Raw genomic sequence first — 23,121 nt, 5'->3', positions numbered from 1 at the left:
CAGGCAACACTGTTTATAGAACACAGTCACAAATTAATTTAAAGCAATATGGAAGCTGGTGCAGCACTCCACAAGGAATCAGGAGAACATTTTTTAAATTTTCTGCCTTCATATAGACCTTTTACTGTGAATTAAGTGGACAGGTTTTTCTCTTTGTGTCTTGTTCTTGCTCATTTTTCTTTTCTCTTCACCTCTGAAGACCAAATTGTCCAATCTCAAGGCTGTGTCTTGTTGTGGAGTATGAAATCCTAACACTGATAAGTCTCCAGACACCACAGCAGTAAGAGATCTACCTGTCTTCACATTGTGCTTTGATTTGGAATTGAGTTGTCCTTACTTCAGTTTTCCAGTACTACTCTGGAAAGTAGTACTGGAAGAAGTATTTTTTTGACTTCTAGAACTGTTTCTACATCACACTGTATTGAACTAGAAGGGGTCAAAAAAAAAAAAATAAAAAGTTCTTTTTCCATTTCTTAAAATATATATCATCATCCCAGGGACGAGGCCTGCAGGACACACATTACCATGAGACACTTAAAAGAGCTCAGTCTGTTTGCCTTATTAAGCAGAAGCTTGGGGGGTAGCTTGCTTTCTGAGTTTAAATCCCCCAGGGGAAATGGAGATGTGGGCAAAGTCTTTGCTACATGCAGCACTGAAGCAAGCAGCAATGCCTGGAAACTGAATTAAATTGCAGCTGAAGCCCATTCGAACTTGAGAAGAGGCTCAGCCTTTTCTGCTGTGCTTGACCACTGCAGCGTGACACCCCAGAAACTTCAAATATTCTTCCTTCTTTTTAAAGTGCTGAGATCAAACTGTAGAAACTGAAGTGTAGAGCTTTTGTGTTACTCTGAAGGAGGTCTAATTAGTTAATTGTGCTTTAAAGCCTGAAAATATTATATATTATGATGTCCATATACAATGTGCATTTGAGACTCTGTTAATGAGAAAAACACTGAAGCGGATTATAAATTTGTTGGCACCCCTATTTAATACTTGACTAGAGGAACCCATAGTAAATAAATAGGTTCAATCTGAGGCTTAATGAGTCCAAAAGAGAAAAGTGTCTCAGTGGAAAGAGCTACTTACTGGGATCATTGCTGTTATTGCTGTAAGCACAATCATAAAGGTCAAAATTTACCACATTTTTCTTTGTGGGAGAGAGGCTTTTGCTTTGAGGGTGATTTCTGCATGTCTTAGAAAGCAGATCTAGAGAATGTTAAGAAACTTACTCTGACAGGCTATATAAAATGGACAATTCTGATTTTTTTTTCAGCAAGAAAGCAGCTGCTTACTTTCTATAAGCACAATGGTTCATAAAACACCTTTTGATGACTGCTTTGTCTGATAACCACAATTACTGGCAATGGGAAATGGAGTGTGACGTTTATATGTAAGGACAACTAAGCAGAGCCAGATATGATCTACATTACCTCTAAAATACTCTACTTCTCTTTTTTTTTTCTAGTGCTGCATGCCACCAAATATCTAAAAAGGGGTGAGGAGGACAACCAGCCTGTAACAACTAAAAGTTTTTTTAAATAATTTAGCTTAATGCATCACAAAGACCACAAAAAAGAGAGAGAAAATATGGTAAAGGTTAAACCTTTTCTAATAAAAGACTTAAAATTGCTACTTAATAATTTCATTGTATTACTTTTTTCAACAGTATGCATGACACCACACAGCCAAATAAATTCAACTGTCTTTTTTGACCTTTAGCTAGTTAGGTTTTCTGTCCGTGACTGATGGCTGTCATTGATTTTAAAGTGATTCTGATGATGGTGTATATGTGATATGTGGTTTGATTTTCAAAAGCACCTCTTGTTGGCCTCGGTTTTAAGTACTACAGGTCAATAACACAATTGTAGTGGGTGTAAAGTTAAGTCACTGATGAGTAAATGAGGGGAAAAAATCCATGCACAATAGATTCTGAGATTCTTTTTTCAGGGAATACTTAGAAACCACCTTCTATCCAGAATAGGCAGTTGAACCTGACCTTTGAAAATTAATACCAGTCAGAGGTTCACCAGTATAACAATTTGAGATACTCAAAATAGTAAATTTTGATAGTACTGACCAAGACATTGGGAAAAAATTTTAAAAACAATATAATACTCTGAAAATGCCTGTTAAATTTTGCTTCAGTAATGAGAAGGAATTGCAGTTATATTCTCACAGAGCTGAACTCACCTTGTGTGAATTTCAGGGAAGGTACATTATTCAGAAGCTATGGTATTCTGAAGAATGGCTAGGCTTGACAATTATTTTAGCAATATACTACTTTCTAGTGCAAAATAAAAAGAATTGTGTTACTGAGACTATATTAGATAGTGTGGTCCATCAGTAGATTTATGGATCTCTGGGCACCATGGAACAACACTGTGTAGCAAGGACTGCCAAGGAGGTTACACTTCTTGGGTGATGACTTTTAAATTCACCTTTCAAAAGATGTGATTCTATTTAGGCATCACAGAAGCACTGGAACTCACTGAACCATCCCAAGCTTACCCCAGCATAGTTTGTAGAAATGCTGTGGAAACATCCTGATGTAGAGCCTTGTACATTCCAGCCCTGACCTCATTATAATTCCTGTATTCCCTCCAACAAAAACCACCCAGCTTTGGCAAATTCTGCCAGCTCAAGGTGGCTTTGTTTTCAGCCCAGATGAAATGCCAAGTTTATTCCCTTGGGTGACCCAGGCAAAGCAAGGTTTGAAGGAAAAGGAAATACTCCAATGCCCCACTTGGTACATGGAAGGGTAGATAGGATATCCAACCCAAGGGATAAATATAAAGATGGGGATTCCATTAACTCTGCAGGTAAACAAGTGTGACATTGTACTCTGCTTCACTCTGGTGGTCACCACTGCAGCTGGAATGCTCAATTTAATACAGCTAATTTTTTTTTTTAAGGACTGCTGTATAGATCAATAATTATTTTATTTCTTTCTATCTAATGCTCGTTATCCAAATATGCTTTGGTTACTCATAATTAGATTTGACAGGCATAATAAGACTATCTCATGCAACAGGTTGATATAAAGCTACAGAGTGCTCCGAACTTGAAAGGAGGTGTGCCATACTACATATTCTGTGTGGTGTATGGAAGTGTTCTAGAACAAAAAAAACACACTAGGAATTTGCTCACAACTTTTTGTCACTTCAAGAACAGCCTGTACATTCTTAAAAATACCTTAAAAAGAAAAAAAAAAAAAACACAGCACTTAGTTTCAGAAACCAAACGTACACATTATTTATCTGTCCTATGTCTTAGGAAAAAAGAAGTACAGCCAAATACTGGCCCAAATATGGCTGATAACGTGTCAAAAAGTGGAAAAATCATATATTTAAATAACTTAGCCATAATTGTTGGATTTATTTGTTGGTACTTTTTACTTCATTTATTGTATAATGGAATTCAGTGTTGTGTCATTAGAGCATTGCAACTGTGTTGCCAGAGGCAAACAAACATGGTAGAGATGCTTAAGGGAGATAAAGAAAATGCTAATATTTTAATAATATTTTTAAAAATTAAAAAATGGCAGGATAGGAGCGGTGTTCAAGGATTTTCTTTCTATGTTAAAAGAGTGCTTCTCACATATATGGGGTAGTCACAGCTTTAAACACATATATTTTATTTCTGTGGGTTTTAGTGCCAGGGAATGTGACAGAGTTGTTTCTGACAGATTGCCCTGAGCGTATATCTGATCTTTCCAACTGCTGCCTCTACGGTTCACTGAGAGGAGATCAGAAGGCCTGGGGTTGGCAGGTGGCAATGCAGAGCACACAAACCACAGGGTTGTCTTTCATGGCTTTTATTTTTTTTCTAAATCCTTTTTGTTTTTTTTTTTTCCCCCCCCACCCTTGCCTTATCGCTGACTTTCAACAGTTCGGCCTCTCCGTCTCCCCATCTGCTCCATGCCCATCTCCAAAAAATGGCAAGCCTGTGCAGTTAATTCTCAGAGAAGCCTGAAGGCATTGGATTATAGGAATTAAAGCTGCCGACCAGCCTGGGTCTTGAACCAGGCCCCCCATAGTGCTAGGAGCCAAATGGAGGGCTATTCTCAGAGTGGGGTGTCTGGAGCAACACAGCTTTGTGGCTCCTTGCCAAGGAGCATTTAGTCTCTGTCAGCTCGGTATTTTCACATGGAAAGCAATGCCATTGGGCTATTTTCACTCAATGTAGCTGGGAAGTTATAATCACACATTAATAAAAATAGGGAGAGTCATCCAGCATTTCATAAATCAGCTTTTTCTCCACTATGTTCTGCACAACGGTAACAGATGGGTAATTGAGATGGGCCAACAGAAATGGGTGATTTACTGGCAAAAAAATTATGACAGCTGGATTGCACTCATATAAAAACCACACACACTCTTAAATTTAAGTAATGCTTGAGAAGGAGAGGATTTGGTTCTGACCCCACTAGTTGGAACTGGATCTAGCCCTAAGGATATTAGGCATTACCCTTCAATTTGCTGATCTTTAACTTTTTCATTAATGACCTAGGCATAAAAATGCAGGAGGTTCTGACACAATTTGCTGATAACACAAAGTGGGAACATTTTCTATCTAGAAGAGACAGGATTATTGAAGAGGAAAAGCTGTGTGACCCAGAGGAGTCATAGAAGTGGAATTAAATGCAATTGTAAAAAGTGCAAGGCCATGTCCTTAAGGACTAATAGCAAGGCTGTTTACTATAACACATCAGTTTGGAGGCAGGAGAGAAATCTTGGATATATCAGCCACATGCTGGGTGATTATAAACTACAAACATCATGAAATTCTGCATAAAATAAATGCCGCTTCAGAAGAGGCATTTGGAGTGATTTGTTTATCAGGGCCATGGAAGCACTGAAGGTATTATAAAATATACAAGTGAAAACTCAGTTAAGATTAAGTGTAGTTGTTTATTGATGATGATGATGGCAAATTCAAATTGGAACAGATGCAGAACATGTATCAGGCAGGTCCTATCAGAGAAAATAGAGAGAGTTTAATTTCTTTAGTAGGTAAATGAAAGTAGAAGTGTGATAAAAGTACACGCATATGCTGATAAGAAGTGAAGGAACATAAAGAATTGTGAGGAAGAAACATTTAAAACAAAGGACAATGATGGAACAATATCTAGTGGCAGCTTACTGGCAAGGAACACATTCTGCCTAGAAGTTAGGTGAGGATTACTGACTGACTCATGACAGTACAGAAGCTCCAGAACACTTGCTCACTGAGAAATATATGGAGCACAAAGCCCTCTCCTCTCCTCTCCTCTCCTCTCCTCTCCTCTCCTCTCCTCTCCTCTCCTCTCCTCTCCTCTCCTCTCCTCTCCTCTCCTCTCCTCTCCTCTCCTCTCCTCTCCTCTCCTCTCCTCTCCTCTCCTCTCCTCTCCTCTCCTCTCCTCTCCTCTCCTCTCCTCTCCTCTCCTCTCCTCTCCTCTCCTCTCCTCTCCTCTCCTCTCCTCTCCTCTCCTCTCCTCTCCTCTCCTCTCCTCTCCTCTCCTCTCCTCTCCTCTCCTCGAATGTCACTGATATTCATCTCTCACTCTCCTGTTATCAGTGTATTTGACTTGCTGATCAGGTCAGAAATTCTGAACCAGCTCAGAAATTCTTTTTTGGGCTGTACTTAAGACAGCTCAAAAGATCCTTATCCAATACAAGAAAACTCGTACAACTGATGGGCAGAGTTAAATATTTGTATTTAATATGGGTAACCTCACTGATTTCACAGCACTGCATGGCTTACAAATGCAGAGAACACCAGCAACTGAAAACTATGTGAGGCAACATCAAACACTTAATCCCTAGAAGACCAAAGAAATTGAAAACTGTTAAATCTTGTTGTGTATGAGCTGTAGTGTAATTTTCATTTAAGCTATTTACTCATCCCATAGATAAAGATTTTCTGCTGTAGGCAGTGTGTCCCACCATCACATAATGGAGCCCAAAGTTTAGTGTATGTTCCAGAATAAAAATGGTATTGAAAGGTGGATATAGACCAAAATCATTCATATTTCACCAGAGACATCAGAGAAAAACTACCATCAGAGATAAACAACCACATAAATGTCAGATGTACATAGGAAAACAAGGGCAAACCAACCCTTTTAACATGGGTAAAGCGCAGTGTCCAGAGCTGAATATGATGAAAAGGTGCAGTCATTCTGGATATAAAACAAATTTTCTCTTGAATCATCTTACACCATCTCAAAGAGCTCAAAGCTCTTCCTTTCTTCCACTGTGCCCCTGCTCCTACTTGTTTTTATTTGTTATGGACAGGCATAACATCTCCTCAGAGATGGGTCACTGCTTGTTACCAGACTGCTTCTGTAAGGTCTGAATTCAGGTGAAACAGCATTTGTTTTCCATTTGCTTCAGTAATTTTACTTTATTTGTTCATGTCCATATGGAAGGAGAGTTGAGTACTTCTACGCTATTTTCTGTGTCCACGTTATGAGGCCTTCTTTCTCATGCCTTCCTTGACAATGTGCAATCTACTTTGGATTTGCACTCTTTTTGATTAAAAAATCTATTAAGAAAAAAAGGTTTGAAGTACCTAATCAAGTTTTTAAAGTGCGATATATAGTTAGAAAAACAAAGCAAAGCAAAACAAAACAAAACAAAACATAAAACAAAAACAAACCAAAAAAATCCATAAAGGGATAAAGCAGAAATCCAGCAGGCACAAAAAGTCAGATTGTGGTCCAAAATCTTTAATTTGTACAAACTTTTGCTTGTATTTACTTACATTGGACAGAGGTGTCCCTTGTTATGCTCATCTTGACTCATCAGTTACATTTTCATGTACATTCTTTGAGCATCCTGGAAAGAAGCTTCAGTGAGGTTGAAGTGAGGGATCTCACCTGGAGAGTCTAGACTCAGTTTACCTGCTAGAGCTAAAGAAATTATTCTGGTTTTCAGTATCTTTTGCCTCTAGAAAAATGGATGCTGTGTTTATGAACAAACCCTTCCAAAGCACCACGTCCAGGCGGATATGGATAAGAAAGTGCCTGGGAATATCTAAAACATGGATTTAAAAAAGGAAAATCTTGTCTGAGAACCTGTGTTCTGTGATGGTCTTCATCACCACACAACTGACTGTGCAGATGAAATAAATTAATTATATTTCCCTTCAACCTAAAAAGGCTTTCAAATCAGTCTCACACAGTGTTATTGTAGCCAAAGAAGCATATCTGAAGTACTGTGCCTGCTTAGGGGTTTACAGTACCAGAAATAACTTGACATAGTGAAATGAGTTCAGCAGAAATCCCCAAGATGGTCTTGGGGTAGAGCTTAAAAGAGAAACAGAAAAGTCCGAGACATCTGAGCTTGCAGATTGAAGGGAATATCATTCATTTTAGAATGAAGACAAAACCAATGGAGATGGGCAGTGAAATGACAAGAAAAGAAAAAAAATATTTTCAGAACAAAAAAATATGATTAATTAAAAGATTTGATTTTTGGGGTTTTTTTGGGGCTTATTTTTTTCACAGGAGTGGTCAGCTAGTGAAACAAACCTCCAAATTGTCTGTGAGATTTCCTTCCTTCAAAAAGGAAGCTCAAAACTTGGTTGAATATTACATGAGTGATCTGTCCCAGGTGGACCCACTATGAGCAAGAGTTTGCATCAGGTGACCTAGAGAGTTGAACAGAGTTCTCTTCCATATGAAACTATTCTGTGATTCTCTGATTTATATACATCTTTCAGCAGAAAATATTTAACTACATCTTGAAAAATATGTGCCAACCATAGCAACTGCCTGTTCCTTCTGAAACAGGGTCTACACTTACTTTTCCACATCTTTTTCTCAAAGATATTTTTCCTATCCTCCTATTAATATCCCTTTCACCACATAAAACAAAAATTTACCAGGCCGTTGTCATTTTCCAATCCATTTAATAACATTCATCTTATTTCTTCAGGTAAAAAAATAGTGGGATGATAGCATGTCCTGAATTGTTGGTGACAGTCAGTGACTGTTAAGGCTTGAAGCGCTTAGTGTTTTTCACCACCTGTTGCTTTTAGCACCAGCTATTTTGTTCCCCCAAATCTACTCTTATTTATGCATTTAAGAAAATTAGAGAAAAGGAGTCATTAGGGAGAAGTAAGCAAGCTTGTTAAAAAAAAAAAAAAAAGAAAACAACAAATGTGTTGTTATCTGTCTTTGTCGCTGTCACAAGTTTGCTGATGGCACCAAGCTGAGCAGTGCGGTCACACGCTGGAGAGAAGGGATGTCACCCAGAGGGATCTGGACAGGCTGCAGAGGTGGGACCATGTGAACCTCATGGAGTTCAACAGAGCCGAGTGCCGGGGGTAATCCAACACAGAAATACAGGCAAAGCAGAGAATGGTTTGAGAGCAGCCCTGGGGAGAAGGACTTGGGGGTAATGGTTGGTGAGAAGCTCAATATGACCCAGCCACATGCACGGGCAGCCCAGAAAGTCCCAAATGTGTCCTGGGCTGCATCAAAAAGTGTGAGAGTCTTGGAGACACTTGGTCTAGTGGAAGGTTTCCTGCCCTTCTTGCCCAGGGGATTGGAACAAGATGATTTTTTTTCAGTCCCTTCCAACCCAGACCATTCTATGATGATTCTGTGATTTCCACTCCATAGCCTGAGCTGTGGTGTTGCTCATTCAGGCATTCAAGTAAACCTGCACAGGTTCCAAATTTATGTAAGAGCCACTGGGATTATCAGTGATTAAATACTGATAATATTTAATAAGCCAGATACTCCTGAGAAACTATACCTTTCTTCCCCCCACTCTTAATACTATTGTTTAGTGTATTATTTGAATATGCAACCTAATGTATTATTTTCATAGTATTATTTATCATATCTTCCGTGTTATCTGTTTCCTGTCTTTCATTTTCAATATTTTTTTTCTCATTTTCACTTTTTTTGTTTATAGAGGGATGCAGAAGAAGTCATTCACTTGGCTGGTTTCAGCCCACCATTTTTTCCTTTACAAAAAATTCCAAAAAACCTTTAGAAAAGGGCATCCTGGCTTGCAGCATATACACTTTCTGAAATGTTTTTCTCCACATTCTGAAAGGTGTTTTTCACCTTTTCACAGCCATTTCCAGAGCCTTTCCAGACTGAAAGCTTGAAATGAATCAGTTGCATGAAACATGGGAAATAAATAAATGTCAGAAACCATTTCTAATCTGCAGCGGAGCTAATCCTGAATGCTTCCCAGTGCTGAAGGGACTCTTTAGAATGGTGTTTTGTCAGAATGCACACTGAGGTTTTGCTGTAAGGCCAACCTTTTCTGCCAGGTTTAATGGAAAGGTTCAACCTGATCCCAGCAGCATTTGTGGTTTGTTTGTGTTTGTGTGTGCAGATGCATATTCACAAGTGCTGCTGGGTAAACTGAGCTACAGCTTTATCAGTGGTGGGCTGAAAAGTCTATTGCTCTGGGTAAGAATATGAGTTTATCAGTTATAATCATGATTTGGGCTCACAGGGTGTATTAGCATAGTAGTTTTTATACATCAAGAGTATCTGCATAATTGGAAGGATACATCACAGATAGAAGAGGTTAAACAGATGCTTCTAGCAAGGAATTTCTTCCATTTTGTTTGTTAAGACTCTATTTTCTTATTCTACCCTCAAGCTAGCATAATAAAGATGTAATCTGTCTTCCTCCCTGCCACCATCCTTCCACCTTCACTCTTCTGATTCTCTCTTTGCTTTATATCCTTTCTTTGAGGCAATAAGTAAGGAGAAGAATTCTTAGTTTGGCTTCAGAAAAAAAGAAAAAATATAGGAAAAAACTCTACTCATTAACCCTCAAGCATCACCATTGCTCAAGTTCCTGTTAGTCACCTCTTGGGGATGCAAGCAAGAAATTTTGGTGCTATATTGCACAAAGTTAAGATTCTGCCAGCTGCCAGCTGCCACTTTGGTTACTTTAGAGTTCTTTTATTACGAGTCAAAACTCATGGACAGGAACCATGGAAGGGTTATCCAAAGAAAGTTTCCCCTGAACAAGGAGCTTGCCAACAGGACAGGTTAACCACAGATACATGAACAAGTTACCATAGACATCATCCAACTCCATGATCTTAACCTGCTGCAAAAGCGAGGTAATTTAAGCAAAGTTAGCAATAAGAGAGCTTGTTATGTCTAATTAGGTAAATGTGTTCTTACAGCTCTTCCTACCCACCATTTAAGATTTTTAATTTTTCTCTCTCGGCACATTCATTTCTCGTTTTTATCCCCTTTATGTGCAGTTCCCCAGACTCAAGTTTTTGTTATGCATTGTCCACATGGCAGGTCTCATCACATGATGGAGCTTAATGCTCCTTATTCAGCTGTCACTCCTGGTTTGACATTCCTGTATCATGGGTCTCTCTTCAAATGTTCCCCTGACCACAAAAAACCACTCTTCTCTTCCATGAAGCTCTCCTTTCATCACACAGGAAAGTAAAGGAAAAAGAAAGCCTCAATAAAGCTCCCATAATTTTTTCAATCAATTCATATTCTGCAAAACTGTAAAATTTTCCCTGAATTAGTATTGACATGTGGAAGATCAATGCCATTAGTTTAATAAAGATACTCTGCAATATTTCCTGTAATGAGATTGTTTGACAGACCTTCCTAATAAACTTCAAAATTACTAAACCCTCAAAATTAATTACACATTCCATGACAAACAAACACAATGATTCACCACTCCCATTTTCTGACAGCTCAACCCCATCTCACTGCATCCAGTAACTTTTTCTTTTAAAAGAAACTCAAGTAAATCTTCATCTCATTAGATTGATTAACCTTTTTTTTCTTTAAAAAGCAACTCAAGTAAAGCATGGAAGAGGGAAGCATTATTCTGTAGACCATGCATAAGACACTTTGATACCTCATATATTTTAGCACATGTTTGCTTCAGTAAATGATTTCTTAAAAAAAAAATCTATTTCAGTCCAAATATTTATAAATCTATTATAAATTCTTCCTTTGCCTCCCTCCTGTCAAAAACTTCAGCAGCCCAGACAGAATCCCTGAATCCCAGCAGACCACAACTGTGTGGAAGTAAAAGGAGGAAGGAGAGTTTCTTGCAATTTTCTTTTCAATGCCAGAAACTTAAGATGGTGTTCCCTGTCTGCCTGCAGTCCGGATCTGAGAGTTTGTTTAGATGTGAAAACTGTATACCAGCATTCAAAATGATGGGAAGCAGTGTGTGCTGTTAAGACAAACAAAACTCTTTACTGCATATTTTTTGTGACCCTTTCATTCCAGTTTTGAAAACTCATATCCAGCTCAGACAAAATGTTCAGAACTTAATTCCAGTAGTTTGTCCATGTGTCTAAAAATGAGACATTTAGTTAAACACAAGCTTTGGTTACTTTGTTTGAAAAGATTATTCTACTTCTGTGAATCGCTAATACTTTGGTTGTGGGGTGGTTTTGTTGGGTTTTTTTCCTTAATTTAAAGTTCTTGTTTGCAGCCATATATATAAACATGCACAAATAAACATACACCTCTTTTTGCCTCTTCCTTGATTTGCATTTAGGTGTCCAGATTCCTTTCTGGTTTCCTTAAAATTTCTTGAATCACATTTCTCAGTCTTCAGCAGACTGAGGAAAATAGAACACTGAAAGCAGACCCCTGATCTTCCCTCCTTAACTGACTCCTTCTTTATTGTTTCATCTTTTCATGTCAATTGAGGGCTTTCAGGACAAAATATTGCTGTTAGAGAAAAAGTTATATAATACCTGAGAGATTTGCCAAGGTTACCAGGAATTAGGTTTATTAACTCAGTCCCCAGTGTGCTTAGTGCTTGAGTCCTGATGAAGAACTGGAGTGGAAATTTAATGCCTTGCACATAAATGAAAATAACTTACATGTGTTTACACATAGATAAAAGATATGGAGGCTGTCTCTACTGGACTGATAGTCAACTTGTGCTCACAAAGCAATAGAAACCACTGTTAAAATAAGAGTTTAATGCCACTAATTTTCTATTTGTTTGAAAAGAAGTCCAACATCTACATTTGCACCTCCTTTTATATGTACTTTTTTTAAACAACCGTCTGCTGGTAGCAGATGATAATTGATTTCTTGTTGCTTAAAAAAAATGAAAAAAAAATTCCTTTCTTGTGAAAATAGCACTGTAATCCTAGATATTTTCCCTTCCTAAAACCAGCAGATGTCCATGTGAAACTGATGCAGAAATCTTCTTTTTGCAACCATCTTATGGCCATCTATGTCTTCAGCTGAGCGTTGCAATCAAAAAACCTTTAAAGATGATGGACAATTTAGAAAATTGTCAGATCTCTGAAAAATGCTTTGAGCAATTGACCTGAACTTATTCATCTTCAAGACAGATGCTGAGGATTTAACACTTCCACATTCTCTTCAAATTAGACCCAGAGCTATTGCTGACTGATGCAGGATCATGTGGCTTTGAGTATCCAATTCAGTCAGATCCTGAGGCCACCTCTTTAGAAACACTTCCTGATGTAAAGATGCTTTAACCACCCATCAATCATGATTTTGACAAGATAAAGTCAAAAGGGAACAGTCTGTAGTAGACAAGAGTATCGTCAAAGTCTAACCTGCAGACTGCACCCTGATTCTGCAGTGGTTCTTGCATGAAATGAGATGTTGATTCAGTTATTTAGCATTGTATCTGTGAAATAATGAAACAACATTGTCATAAGTTGGAAACAATAGATGAAAACTTGTGCTTTGCTAGATTTGTAGCTAAGCAACTGCACTGAGTATGTTTATCCTTATTTCAAAATTTTGCCCAAAGCAGGAATGAAATTACCTGGAGAAGTAGCTCCTATGTCACAACAATATCCTGGATCCAAATGGTGGGAAAATAATAAAATTCCAAAAATAAGAGAAAGACTAGACAGATACTAGTAATCTTCATCACAAAAGATGCTAAAAATTAGCAGAAATTATTCAAGTGTATATGGAATCTAGAATTTTTTATGTATGAAAATGCTCAAGAGATAAATAAAATAGGGAGTGTTAGCTTAGAGTTTTCTTGCAAGAGTGTAGAAATTATAAAACAGAGAAAATATCAGTCTAATCTAACTGAGGTCAATAGTAAATTGCATAAGAACAATTGTTCAGTGATGCTTCATCAGATTTCTTTCAAAACCCCTTACCAATTTGCTGTTCCCTTGGATCAAATAGAAACATGTTTTTTCCGTGCTCAGAATAGACTTCAAGTGGTGTTTCTTGTCCCACATTTGTGACTAACCAGGTGAGAAGTACATCATCTAGAACAGATGATCTCTCTGGTTTTGTCTAAAAATTTGTTTTTTGTCAAGACTATTAAATGGCTTTCCTTTAGAAAAATTAATTTTTGACCAATGACCAATTAATTTTACCATCCCACACTTTCCACCCTTCATGCACTAAAAATAATGCACAAAGATCATTACAGAAGAGCTTGACAATTCTATTATTTTCTGCATTGCTAAAGCTGCATTTTACTTCCTGTCCATTCCTTCCTCCCTAAAGCAGAGCCCAAGTTACAGGAAGGGAAGGACTATCTGAGCCTTTTTAATGTGAATTTCTTCAGAGGCTGGAGCAGCTGAGGATGAGACGTGCATTGCTGGGCCATGTGCTATTTCCATAATAATAATAATAACTTGTGCCTCCCTCTTCAGGGCATAAGTATACACAAAACTTCATCTTCTCCTTGGCCCAGTTTGCTAATCTTGCCTCCACCCATGGTCATTCAAAGACCCCATTCTGGTCACCAAACATGTCCTAGTGTGAAGTCAGAAAGAAAGCATTGTAGAGTGACAAGGCCAAAAGGAAAACTCTTGCATGACACATCACTCTAGAGAGGGAGAAGGAAGAACAGAACTAATTGCAACACCTTCATGATAATCAATAATTCTTCATGATAATAATTAACTCAGTCTAGAATGCTGGCAAAGCTGAGCTTGCAGAATTGCCTCCATGAAGTCAGAGAGAGTTTTCTCATGAAAGCTTTGATATGAAATTCTCCTTTAAAGTTTCTCTACCATGTTACGCATTAACTATGCAGGCTCCTGAAAAGAGAATTGCTTACCCAGGGACTGAGGGGAAAAATTAAGGTGCACTTGCTTGGTTTAATGAAAAATGCTGGTTTGTGACAGCAGAAACTAGTTGTGAACTGCAGGGGGTTCATGGCCAAATCAAATGGTTAACTGCAGTGCTTGCATTTGGGAAGGGGAAGATGCATGAAAGTTAAAATGTCTATGTTTTCAGAAGAAAAAGTTTCACTGTTATACTTCTAAGCAGTAATTCAATTTAAAAGTTAAAATTCTGCAAGAAAGCAAAACGTTTGACGTTGAGGGAGATAGAAACGAGAGATTTTAATGACAAGGATTATTTCGATTTAACTTTTGAATTTTCTGTGCACATATTTAGACCTGAAACATAGTCATATTGAATGTCTGGCCACAAAAGGTCACGCTGGTTCCACACAAACTCTAGTCTTCAACCTTTTTTTCAGACTAAATTGATTTTTCCCCTTCTTTCAGAAACATCATTGCTCAGTGGTGAGAGTATGATAGGCAGTTTATAAGTGCAAAGATCTGAAGAAGGGTAAAATGCCTTGGAATAATTCTTTCATTTTCTTTTAAAAAGATATTTCATTACATGTATTATGTGAACAAATAACAACAGTGCTGCTTGTCTTAAGAAGTCAGAAAGATTGATTTTTCTTGGGTTTTTTTTATGTTTCTGCTCATGTTTTAAACCCCAGACACTGCTGTAACAGCCAAGTGTTTGAGCTTTGACCTGAACCATAGCATTTCACACTTGGAAAGATCCCTATTCCAGCCTGTAGGAAGTCTCTGCCACCATGGTTCTTGATACTTGTCCAAAGGAGAAAAATAATAACTGTCAAAACTGACGTAGGTATAATGGACCTGCTCTTTGGTTAGTGGTTTGCACCACATTTCTCAAGACACAATTCTAATATTTACTGTGAATGCCTTTGGTAAGAAAGGCAGGTGGCAATATAGAGGCAGCCAGCTCAGCCTTTGCTGGACACATTCCTATCCATAGGAATAAAGAGCTTTCCCCTGTTCCAGGCAACAAGCAGTAGTATGGGAGGAAAAGGCTTCAAGTTGACCAGAGAAGGCTTGGATTGGATGTTAGTAAAAATATCTTCATTGAAAGGGTTTTCAGGCATTGGAACAGGCTTCCCAGGACAGTGGTGGACTCACTGCTCCTGTAGATGTTCAGAAGGCAGGGTAGATGTGGCCCTTCAGATCGTGGTTTAGTGGTGGGTTTCACACTATTGTATTAACAAGTGAATTTGATGTTAGAGATTTTTTTCAACGTAAATGGCTTTGTGATTACATTGCTTAATGAGAAAACACCATTTTTCTGTATTCTGTTCAAGGCATAAAATTGATGGTCTGTGCTAGGATTAAAAAAAATCACTGCTCATGTCAGTCAACACCCATTCTTTCCCATTTTGTTGTCCAGGATGGCACTCTTTTTCAAGACCCATAAGATTGATATTCTCTTCTCTTTTGTCAAAGTTACTTATTAGAGACTGAAGAAAAATGAGAACATTTTTGATCTCCGCAGCTCTTTCCTCTAATATGTTATGGGTTTACACCTGCACCAAAAGCTTATTGTATTTGTTCTGATATGCCAATGGAATGGGATGTGATGGGGAGGGACCCAAACATGTGTGTGGACTCTTTCTGGTTGCCTGCCTATCTCTAAACTGATATCCAGGTGCTAATAAACAACTTGGCACCTGGTTCTTCTTTTCTAAGATGGGACTTATTGAGAAACAGGAAAAGAATCCACCAGACATGAAGGGGAAGGATGTTGATCTTTCTGGGACATTACTCAGAATTTTTTCTTCTCCAGTTCATGACTTTTCCTATTCCTTTTATTATTTACTGTTTACTGGTGCAAGCCAGGTTGCTCAGTATGCCTCTGCCATCCTTATAATTTTTCCTTACAACTCTCATAAATTATTGACTGTCAAAAATGCAAATCTTGATCAAAACCAACAGAAATTCCTCCTATTTCCCTCAGCGGGATTTAGATGAGCATTCTGTTGAGCAACACGTGTACCCTTCGTCTCTGATTGAGACCATGTGCCTTCAGTGAAAAAAAATTATTCACAGAACAAGGTTTTTGGATATAAAATTATCCAGAATTATATAACTGAGTTATATGATGACAACCAGGGTAGAAGCCTGTAACAAAAATTTAGGCGAATCCTTGCAATGCTTAGCACTCCACCTGCAGCTCCCAGATTTCTCCACGGCAATCCAGAGGTCCCAGTTATGAGGGGAAAACTACAAAAGCCATCTGAAGTAGACAGTGCTGCTTCATGGATGCAGGGATGAAATGCACAAGTGGAAATGCATTGCTTCCCTGCCTGAAATCCCCCATTTACTCACCCAGAGTCAAGCTGCTGACTCTGATAGCAAAATCTCCATCAGCGAAATCCACTTTGGGATCCTTCTCGTGCTGCCATGACCAAAGGAGGCAACAAAGCTGAACACAAAATAATCTGATTCTGATGGAGATTTTCCAGCACATGACAGTCCAAGGGCAGAGGAAGACTATTGATCTGTTTAATTTCTGTGCATTTTCCATCTCAGATACAAGTATTCAGGTATTTTTGTGTGCCCATGGGGGCCGATGATTGCCAGTGCCTCCCCACCCACCCCCCAGCCCAGGTGGTTTTGTGCAGGAGCTGACCTTAGTGGGGAGCTGGCTGTCATAAAGATGGCAGCTCATCCATCACAGCTTTCTCAGCCTGTCAGCATTGCATTTAATCGCACTTGTAATTTTCCAGGGGAGGTTTGCAAAAGCCACAAACAGAATCCTAATGTATATAATGAGGTTTGCAGCCGGTGTTTCCCCTCAGGAGGAAGCTGGGCTGTGTTCTAGCTGCCCTCAGCTATACAGAGATAGGAGATTCCCAATTCAGTCTACAGTCCTGTGTGCTGTTCACGTGCTGTTGGAATGGGTATATCTTGTCTAGACAAGATTCAGTTATATGTTGTCGCTGGTATATCTTCCTTCTCAACTCACATGCACTGTCAGAAAAGGGCACTAAGAATCCTGCACTTTAGAAAAGAAGAATTTTTCAGCCTCTAACACATCATATCCATGAGGCTTCATTCCCTTTTTATGGATTTGGGAGGTCTTGCTCATTGACTTGAAGCTGCAAACTTCAAACCCTTCTGTAAATGCTGATCAAAACCCCACCCAGACAATCACAGTTTTTAAAAGTTTGAACAATAGTCAGGAAGCTTCTGTCAGTTCTGAAATTTTCATTTTTCATTATGTTCACTACACCTATCTTCCACCTTCCTTCCCTTCTTGAGGTTTAGCAGCACAGAAATGAGCTAAGTTGGAATCAATATGACCAGAATTATACTCTTGCAAACAATGCCAGATTCAATCAAGTGGGGTTACTCTAAGGATGAGATATAAAGCTCTGCTTCCCAGATATATATTCAATGGAATGACCTCTCTCCCTGACCTGTCTGTTCGTGCCATGCTGACAGATCATATCTTCCACTGATACAGACCCATGAAAGCTGCAATTTGTCAACAAGTCCCTGGGCTCTGCAGATCTGGAATGGATATCTACAATATAGTTTCTCTTCTGGCAATAAGATGGGGACAGGCTAAATCCTTGGAATTATGTGGGCCTCAGTCACCTCATCAAGCTTTATCCCTTGTTTCTCATTCCATAGGTGTCTAGCCTCTTGACCGAATGATGAACCAAGAGAAAAATGTGTATTTTTTTCTCTAGACATCTCTTTATATTTACAGATTCTTCAGCACACATATTAGTTAAATTACTATAGTTGTATTCATTGGTGCTGAATGCAGTAATGATAATTATTACAATGTTATATTTTAAAAAATTATGTTTTCAGCCTTGCAGCTGAAAAACATCAGCTAATCATCCTGAAACTGTTTGTGCCAGGTGTCCTCCTCCTGCTGAATTAGCTCTTAAAATTTCGCCAAAGCAGTTAATCAGTTCCTGAGGGCAAGACTTAAGAAAAATGCCATGCTTTGAAATGAACTATCACCATTAATAACTTTAATGTTCCCTCTGTAATTTGGCAGGCAACTGGAGTCCAAAACCAAACTTTGCTTGCTTTTGAAGAAAGTTAGCTAAGTTTGGCCAAGTTGCTAACCTCCAGCCACAAAGATATGGGGAGAAAGTTTTTCTGCATGATTTAATTCTCCTGAGTATTATCCATTTCTCACAGCTCTTAGCAGTCTTGTTTCATTGCAGAGCAGAGAATGTCTTCCCTGCAGTTATTCTTCCTTGTAGGATGGAGAAAACATATTTTTAGTCCTAGAAAAGAAAAAAAAGAAAGAAAGAAAAAGTCAAACAAAGGAGGAGCAAAGTGGGGTAAAGACTAGAAATTCACATAGAAAAATAATGGGCAATTTTTATATTGGAGTATTATTGTGCTGACACCCTAATTGTATTTACAAGCTTGCCATTATTTAACATAAGGATATGTTGTTTCATGTGGATTTTTATTTCTTTTAGGTAATGAATGCATGAAATCTTCATTGAAATGCATCTCTGTGCAATCATTTGCTTAGAACTGCAGCATCTTTAACAAAATAAAAAAAAAATTCCTCCTTCAGCTCAAATAAGGCATAGCAAGGAAAAAAACCTTTATGATAAGGTCCAAAATAAACCAAAATAGTCTTCTATCCAGACAATCAATTTCTCAATGGTGCCCAATAGACATATTGAATCATGCATTTTGCTTACACAGCTGCCCAGAGAAAAACAAGGACCATATTACTACCCATCTCTTTTTGCAAAAGGTTGGCAATTATAGCACTTGGAAAGTGGTAACCATCTTTTATTTTGTCAGGTAGTATTATCCAGGTTGGCCTACAACCTCCCTGCTTACCCTCACAAAAATCTTAATTAAATTAAGATTGTACCTGGAGCATAGATCCTTGCAAATGCTACAAAGCTTGTGACTCGATGCAAAGGGGGTTGTGAGAAATTCTGAGGCCTGTGTTATGCAGGTGCATGCTTGGTGCAGATTTACCTCCAGGCTGGAATGAACGAATTTTGTATTTCATCCCAAATCCTGTTTCTTACCATCTCCAGCCTTACAGAGGAATAAATGCAATAAATAAGTGGAATAAATGCAATGAGGTGGAGTCATAATTTAATCATAAAGGGCATTTTCTTCATGGCAGGTATGAGAGAGTGTGTTTGTATCTTGAGCCACAAGGCTTTATTTCCCTTATAAGGATAAATGGCATTTTGGGTGCATGAAGCTAGAAATCAGAAAACAAACCAAAACAACAAACCCAACTAAAAGAAAACACCCAGATAAGTCTTGTGGTAGACAGTAGCAATTGAGACTTCCCATAGCCTATTACGTAGCCTTTCACAAGGCCATCTCAAAATATTTCTTTGACTTTTCATAAGGATGTTTGGAAAGTTACTTGAATAAATCATGAAATGCAAATGTAAATAAAAACAAAGCCTGGGATTTCTGACCTAGAATTTGCATATACACCATACATGCAATTAATATAATTCATTTATTCAGATTTATGTCCAAATACTGAAAAGAAAGGACAGTCTGTTGGGTGGGAAGCTGGGTTAACATTTAGAAGCTCACAGGGTTTGTTCTTTGTTTTTCTATGGACCTCCTGCATGTTATTGGATGAACTTTCAAAGTATAAAAAGTACCTTAATTGTGAGGCAGTGGCAGCCCTTACAATAAGAATTTAAGCTCTATTTGATGCGTACATTAATCAGCATGCTGAGCACCCTCCCATTTAGCAGGCTGGCAGGACAAATGCCAAGGGATAGCCAATATGGAAATTTCAGAAAAAATGATCCCTACTCATTGAACTCAGTGAAAAGAGATGTGTTGTTTTCCTCTAGGCTCATCAGTTCCACAAAATACAGACACATTTCCCACACATTCTACAAGAGCAGTAAGTACACAAAGCCACTTAGGGAAGATGAGCTGAAAAACAAATAGATTTTGGATCTTCATACAGCTCAGGTATGAGCTCAGTGATAGGATTACAGGCCTGCAAAGACCAAACCACTCCAAGGCATGTTCAGAAATTAATGTGACTGAAAAATATTAGGGTATGAAAGCTGGTGAGCTTAAAGAGTCAAGTTGCTTCCAGGATTAGGTTAATACTCAACAAGGATTTTCTAGGGCCTTAATTCTGTGTAAGTCTTTCTAGTCATCCATTCCAGCCTATAGAATAAAAGTACCAGCACTGTCAAACCAAGGATTACTGTACTAAAGAGAGGAAATACATGGAAAAAATTGATGCATCAGAATTAGGGACGTAATATATGTGAGCAAATGAATACTGCCAGTCTACTCTGTTCAAACACCTCATGAATTCAGCCTGATCCTTTCACCCCTGAATCTCTTCTGTTGGATGCTGTCATATTATTTTCCTGGTCAGTGATTTGCAGGATCTAAGAAGTCAGGCTATATATATTGACATTAGACAATATTTATGGAATTTTCTTTTCTTTGCAGGTCTCAACTGAAGAAGGAATGAGCTTAGCCAGAGAATATTCCTGCTCCTTTTTTGAGACTTCAGCTGCGCTCCGCTTCTTCATTGATGATGTCTTTCATGGACTAGTGAGGGAGATTCGAAGGAAAGAATCCTCACTGTCCATGATAGAGAAGAAGATGAAGAGGAAGGATAGTCTGTGGCGGAAACTGAAGGGATCCCTGAAGAAAAAAAAGGAAAGTACAACCTGATGGCAATTCTTTCTGAGCCGCTCATCAGGAGCTGACCACAGTAACCTGTAATAATTCAGAAAGGCAGCATTTACACAGCATCTTCCAGGCCAGGGCCTGGAGCTCCTTCCCTTCAGCTCTCATGCAGAAGTTGTTCCTTGAGGGCCTAATTAATGGTTTCCCTGTGACTCTTCTGTTCTGTAGTGTCATTTAGCATACCCTCTCATAACTTTTCTGCAACTCTGAGTGGAGAAAATACTGTGTTTTTTAACGTGTGCTCCATGGCTGGTCTTCAAATGCTATGAATTACGCCAGCATCCAAGGCTGAACCAGCTTCCACCAGCTCTAGGACTATGGATACACTTATTGCCTCCTCCTCTGCATGCACAGGTCGTTTCACCATCCCAAGAACAAATGACATTGATTTCAATGGACATTTTGACTGTTTAAGGACTTTTGGGGTGGCACCTTCAGCTTTGCGTTCATAGGTTTATGGTTAGCGTGTCTCGGCCTGCACGCCCGTGTCTGTGTGTGACTGTGTCTGTGAGCCAGGCCCAAAGGGACCCTGGGCACTTCAATCCTCACCCCGTGATGCCCCATCCCCACTGTGCCCTGCCCAGACAGCAGGCAGATTTACAAGCAGGGTACAAGTCGTGCACCAGCTCTGCAGAGGCTGCAGGGGCTCTGCTCTGTCTCCTCTTGCAAGGGCTGGCTGGCAGGTGTGCCATGTTCCGCAGACATGCAGTGCATTAGAGCCATACAAGAGTTAGTGTTGGAAAGGAACTTTTAAAGGCCACGTGGGCCAAACACCTGCAATGGATGGGGAGACTTTCAACTTGATCAGGTTTCTCTGAGTCCTGTTCAGCCTGACCTTGGATGTTTCCAGGGATGGGGCATCCACCACCAATCTGGGCATCCTGTGCCAGTGCTTCACCACCAGCCACACTCCCCTGTCCCATCAAGGAGCTCACAAGCGCTCTGTCTGTACAAGAGTCCCAGAGCCCTCCCTGGAGCAGTGCAGCTCTGTCCCAGCATGTAATAGCATCTGTGAAGTAGCATCCAGCCCTTGACTTACTAGAGAATTGCATCAGCTCAAATCACCATTGCTCACAGTCCTTGACCACCTAACTGGACCACTTGATTAAGCAGTTGGATAAGTCTTTTTAAATATTCCTTGCTAAAGCTGGCATGAAGTAGAGTATATGCTCCTAAAAATTTTTTCCCCCTGGAGTTCCTTTAATGTTGTTGCTATTTATAAATTTTATAGATAGAATATGAATAAGTTTTGTCAAAAATAAAGATTGTGAGTTCCATGGAGCCATACTAGTAGTCAGTGTCATTTGTGTCTGTCCTGGAGTGATAATTGGTATAACAAAAAAACATGTATCTTTATTAAATGTTACTTTTTCACTTTTCTTCTGTGATTATTTTGCACAGTTTCAACCAATTATATTTTGCATACTCTGTGTGGGAGTAGGTTTTTTTTTCCCTCTGTAAAATTTGGAAGGGTTATGGTATTGTAAATAACTTTAGTTCATTAAAATCTAATGCTTTGTTTTTCTCTCTCCCTTACTTTCAAGGGAATCCGGAGATATTTTGTGACTTGTCAAAAATCCTTCATCAAAAGTAATAGTTTGTTGTACATTTTTAGATATATGTGGCTATATTTCTATGTGAGAAAAATTATTTTGGAGGAATACAAATACATGTACCCATTCTCGGTGAATTTTCTGTGTCCTGTCTCTGAAAGCTGAAGTCTGCATTTACACCATTGTAATTACTATTATTATTTTATCTGTATTGCCACAGAGATTTTAGGTCAAGTGTCCTAGAGACAAAAAGATGCACTTGTCCAAAGAGTTTATGAGCTAAGTATTAGTGGAGGGACAACAAGAGGCTGCACTGGACAGATGGCAGCTCTGAGACAATAAATAACAAGGGGAAACATCTGTGTCTGTTCCAATCCTGCACATGGCATAGGGGGGAACGAAGCAGTCATTCCCTGTGCAAGAGAGCATAGAAATTACCACCCTGAGAAACCTTGAGGGATGGTCCTTGTCTTTTTCAGGCAGATGCCTGAGTTTTGAGTCAATTGAAAATCATTTAGTGTTGGTTATGTCATTTCACACTCCCCCCACTAAGGGACATATAACATCAACATGAACGTGGGTCTGTATTTTTAGGGGTACCTCGGTTCAAGTCAATTTGCAAGATGAAGAAAAGTTGCAGGAAACAACATAGATACAGTCTACAATTAAGTCTTAAATGGATTAATTTGATTAAATATAAGCATTCACTGGCATTAAGGTCATCTGGCACAGAGCAACATCTTTCCATATTGTTAAAAATTTTAGCCTTCACAGCAGGGTTACCACACACAACCTGCTCTTGGAAGTGACTCCTGGACTG

General features: G+C 38.8%; 1 protein-coding gene across 1 annotated transcript in view; it reads left to right on the top strand.

Annotated features, from left to right (window-relative positions):
- RIT2 (Ras like without CAAX 2) overlaps nucleotides 1–22,020 on the top strand; it is a 178,843-nt gene extending 156,823 nt beyond the window's left edge. Inside the window, exon 5 of the mRNA XM_058824037.1 lies at nucleotides 20,506–22,020. Coding sequence (XP_058680020.1) covers nucleotides 20,506–20,733 — 228 coding nt within the window. The 3' untranslated portion in view covers nucleotides 20,734–22,020. The remainder of the gene's footprint in view (nucleotides 1–20,505) is intronic.
- The last annotated feature ends 1,101 nt before the right edge of the window (nucleotides 22,021–23,121 follow it).

This window comes from Ammospiza caudacuta, chromosome Z (genome assembly GCF_027887145.1).
Source record: "Ammospiza caudacuta isolate bAmmCau1 chromosome Z, bAmmCau1.pri, whole genome shotgun sequence".
NCBI lineage: Eukaryota > Metazoa > Chordata > Aves > Passeriformes > Passerellidae > Ammospiza > Ammospiza caudacuta.
The sequence above is the reverse complement of the archived record's forward strand: the minus strand, read 5'-3'. Positions and strand labels throughout refer to the sequence as shown.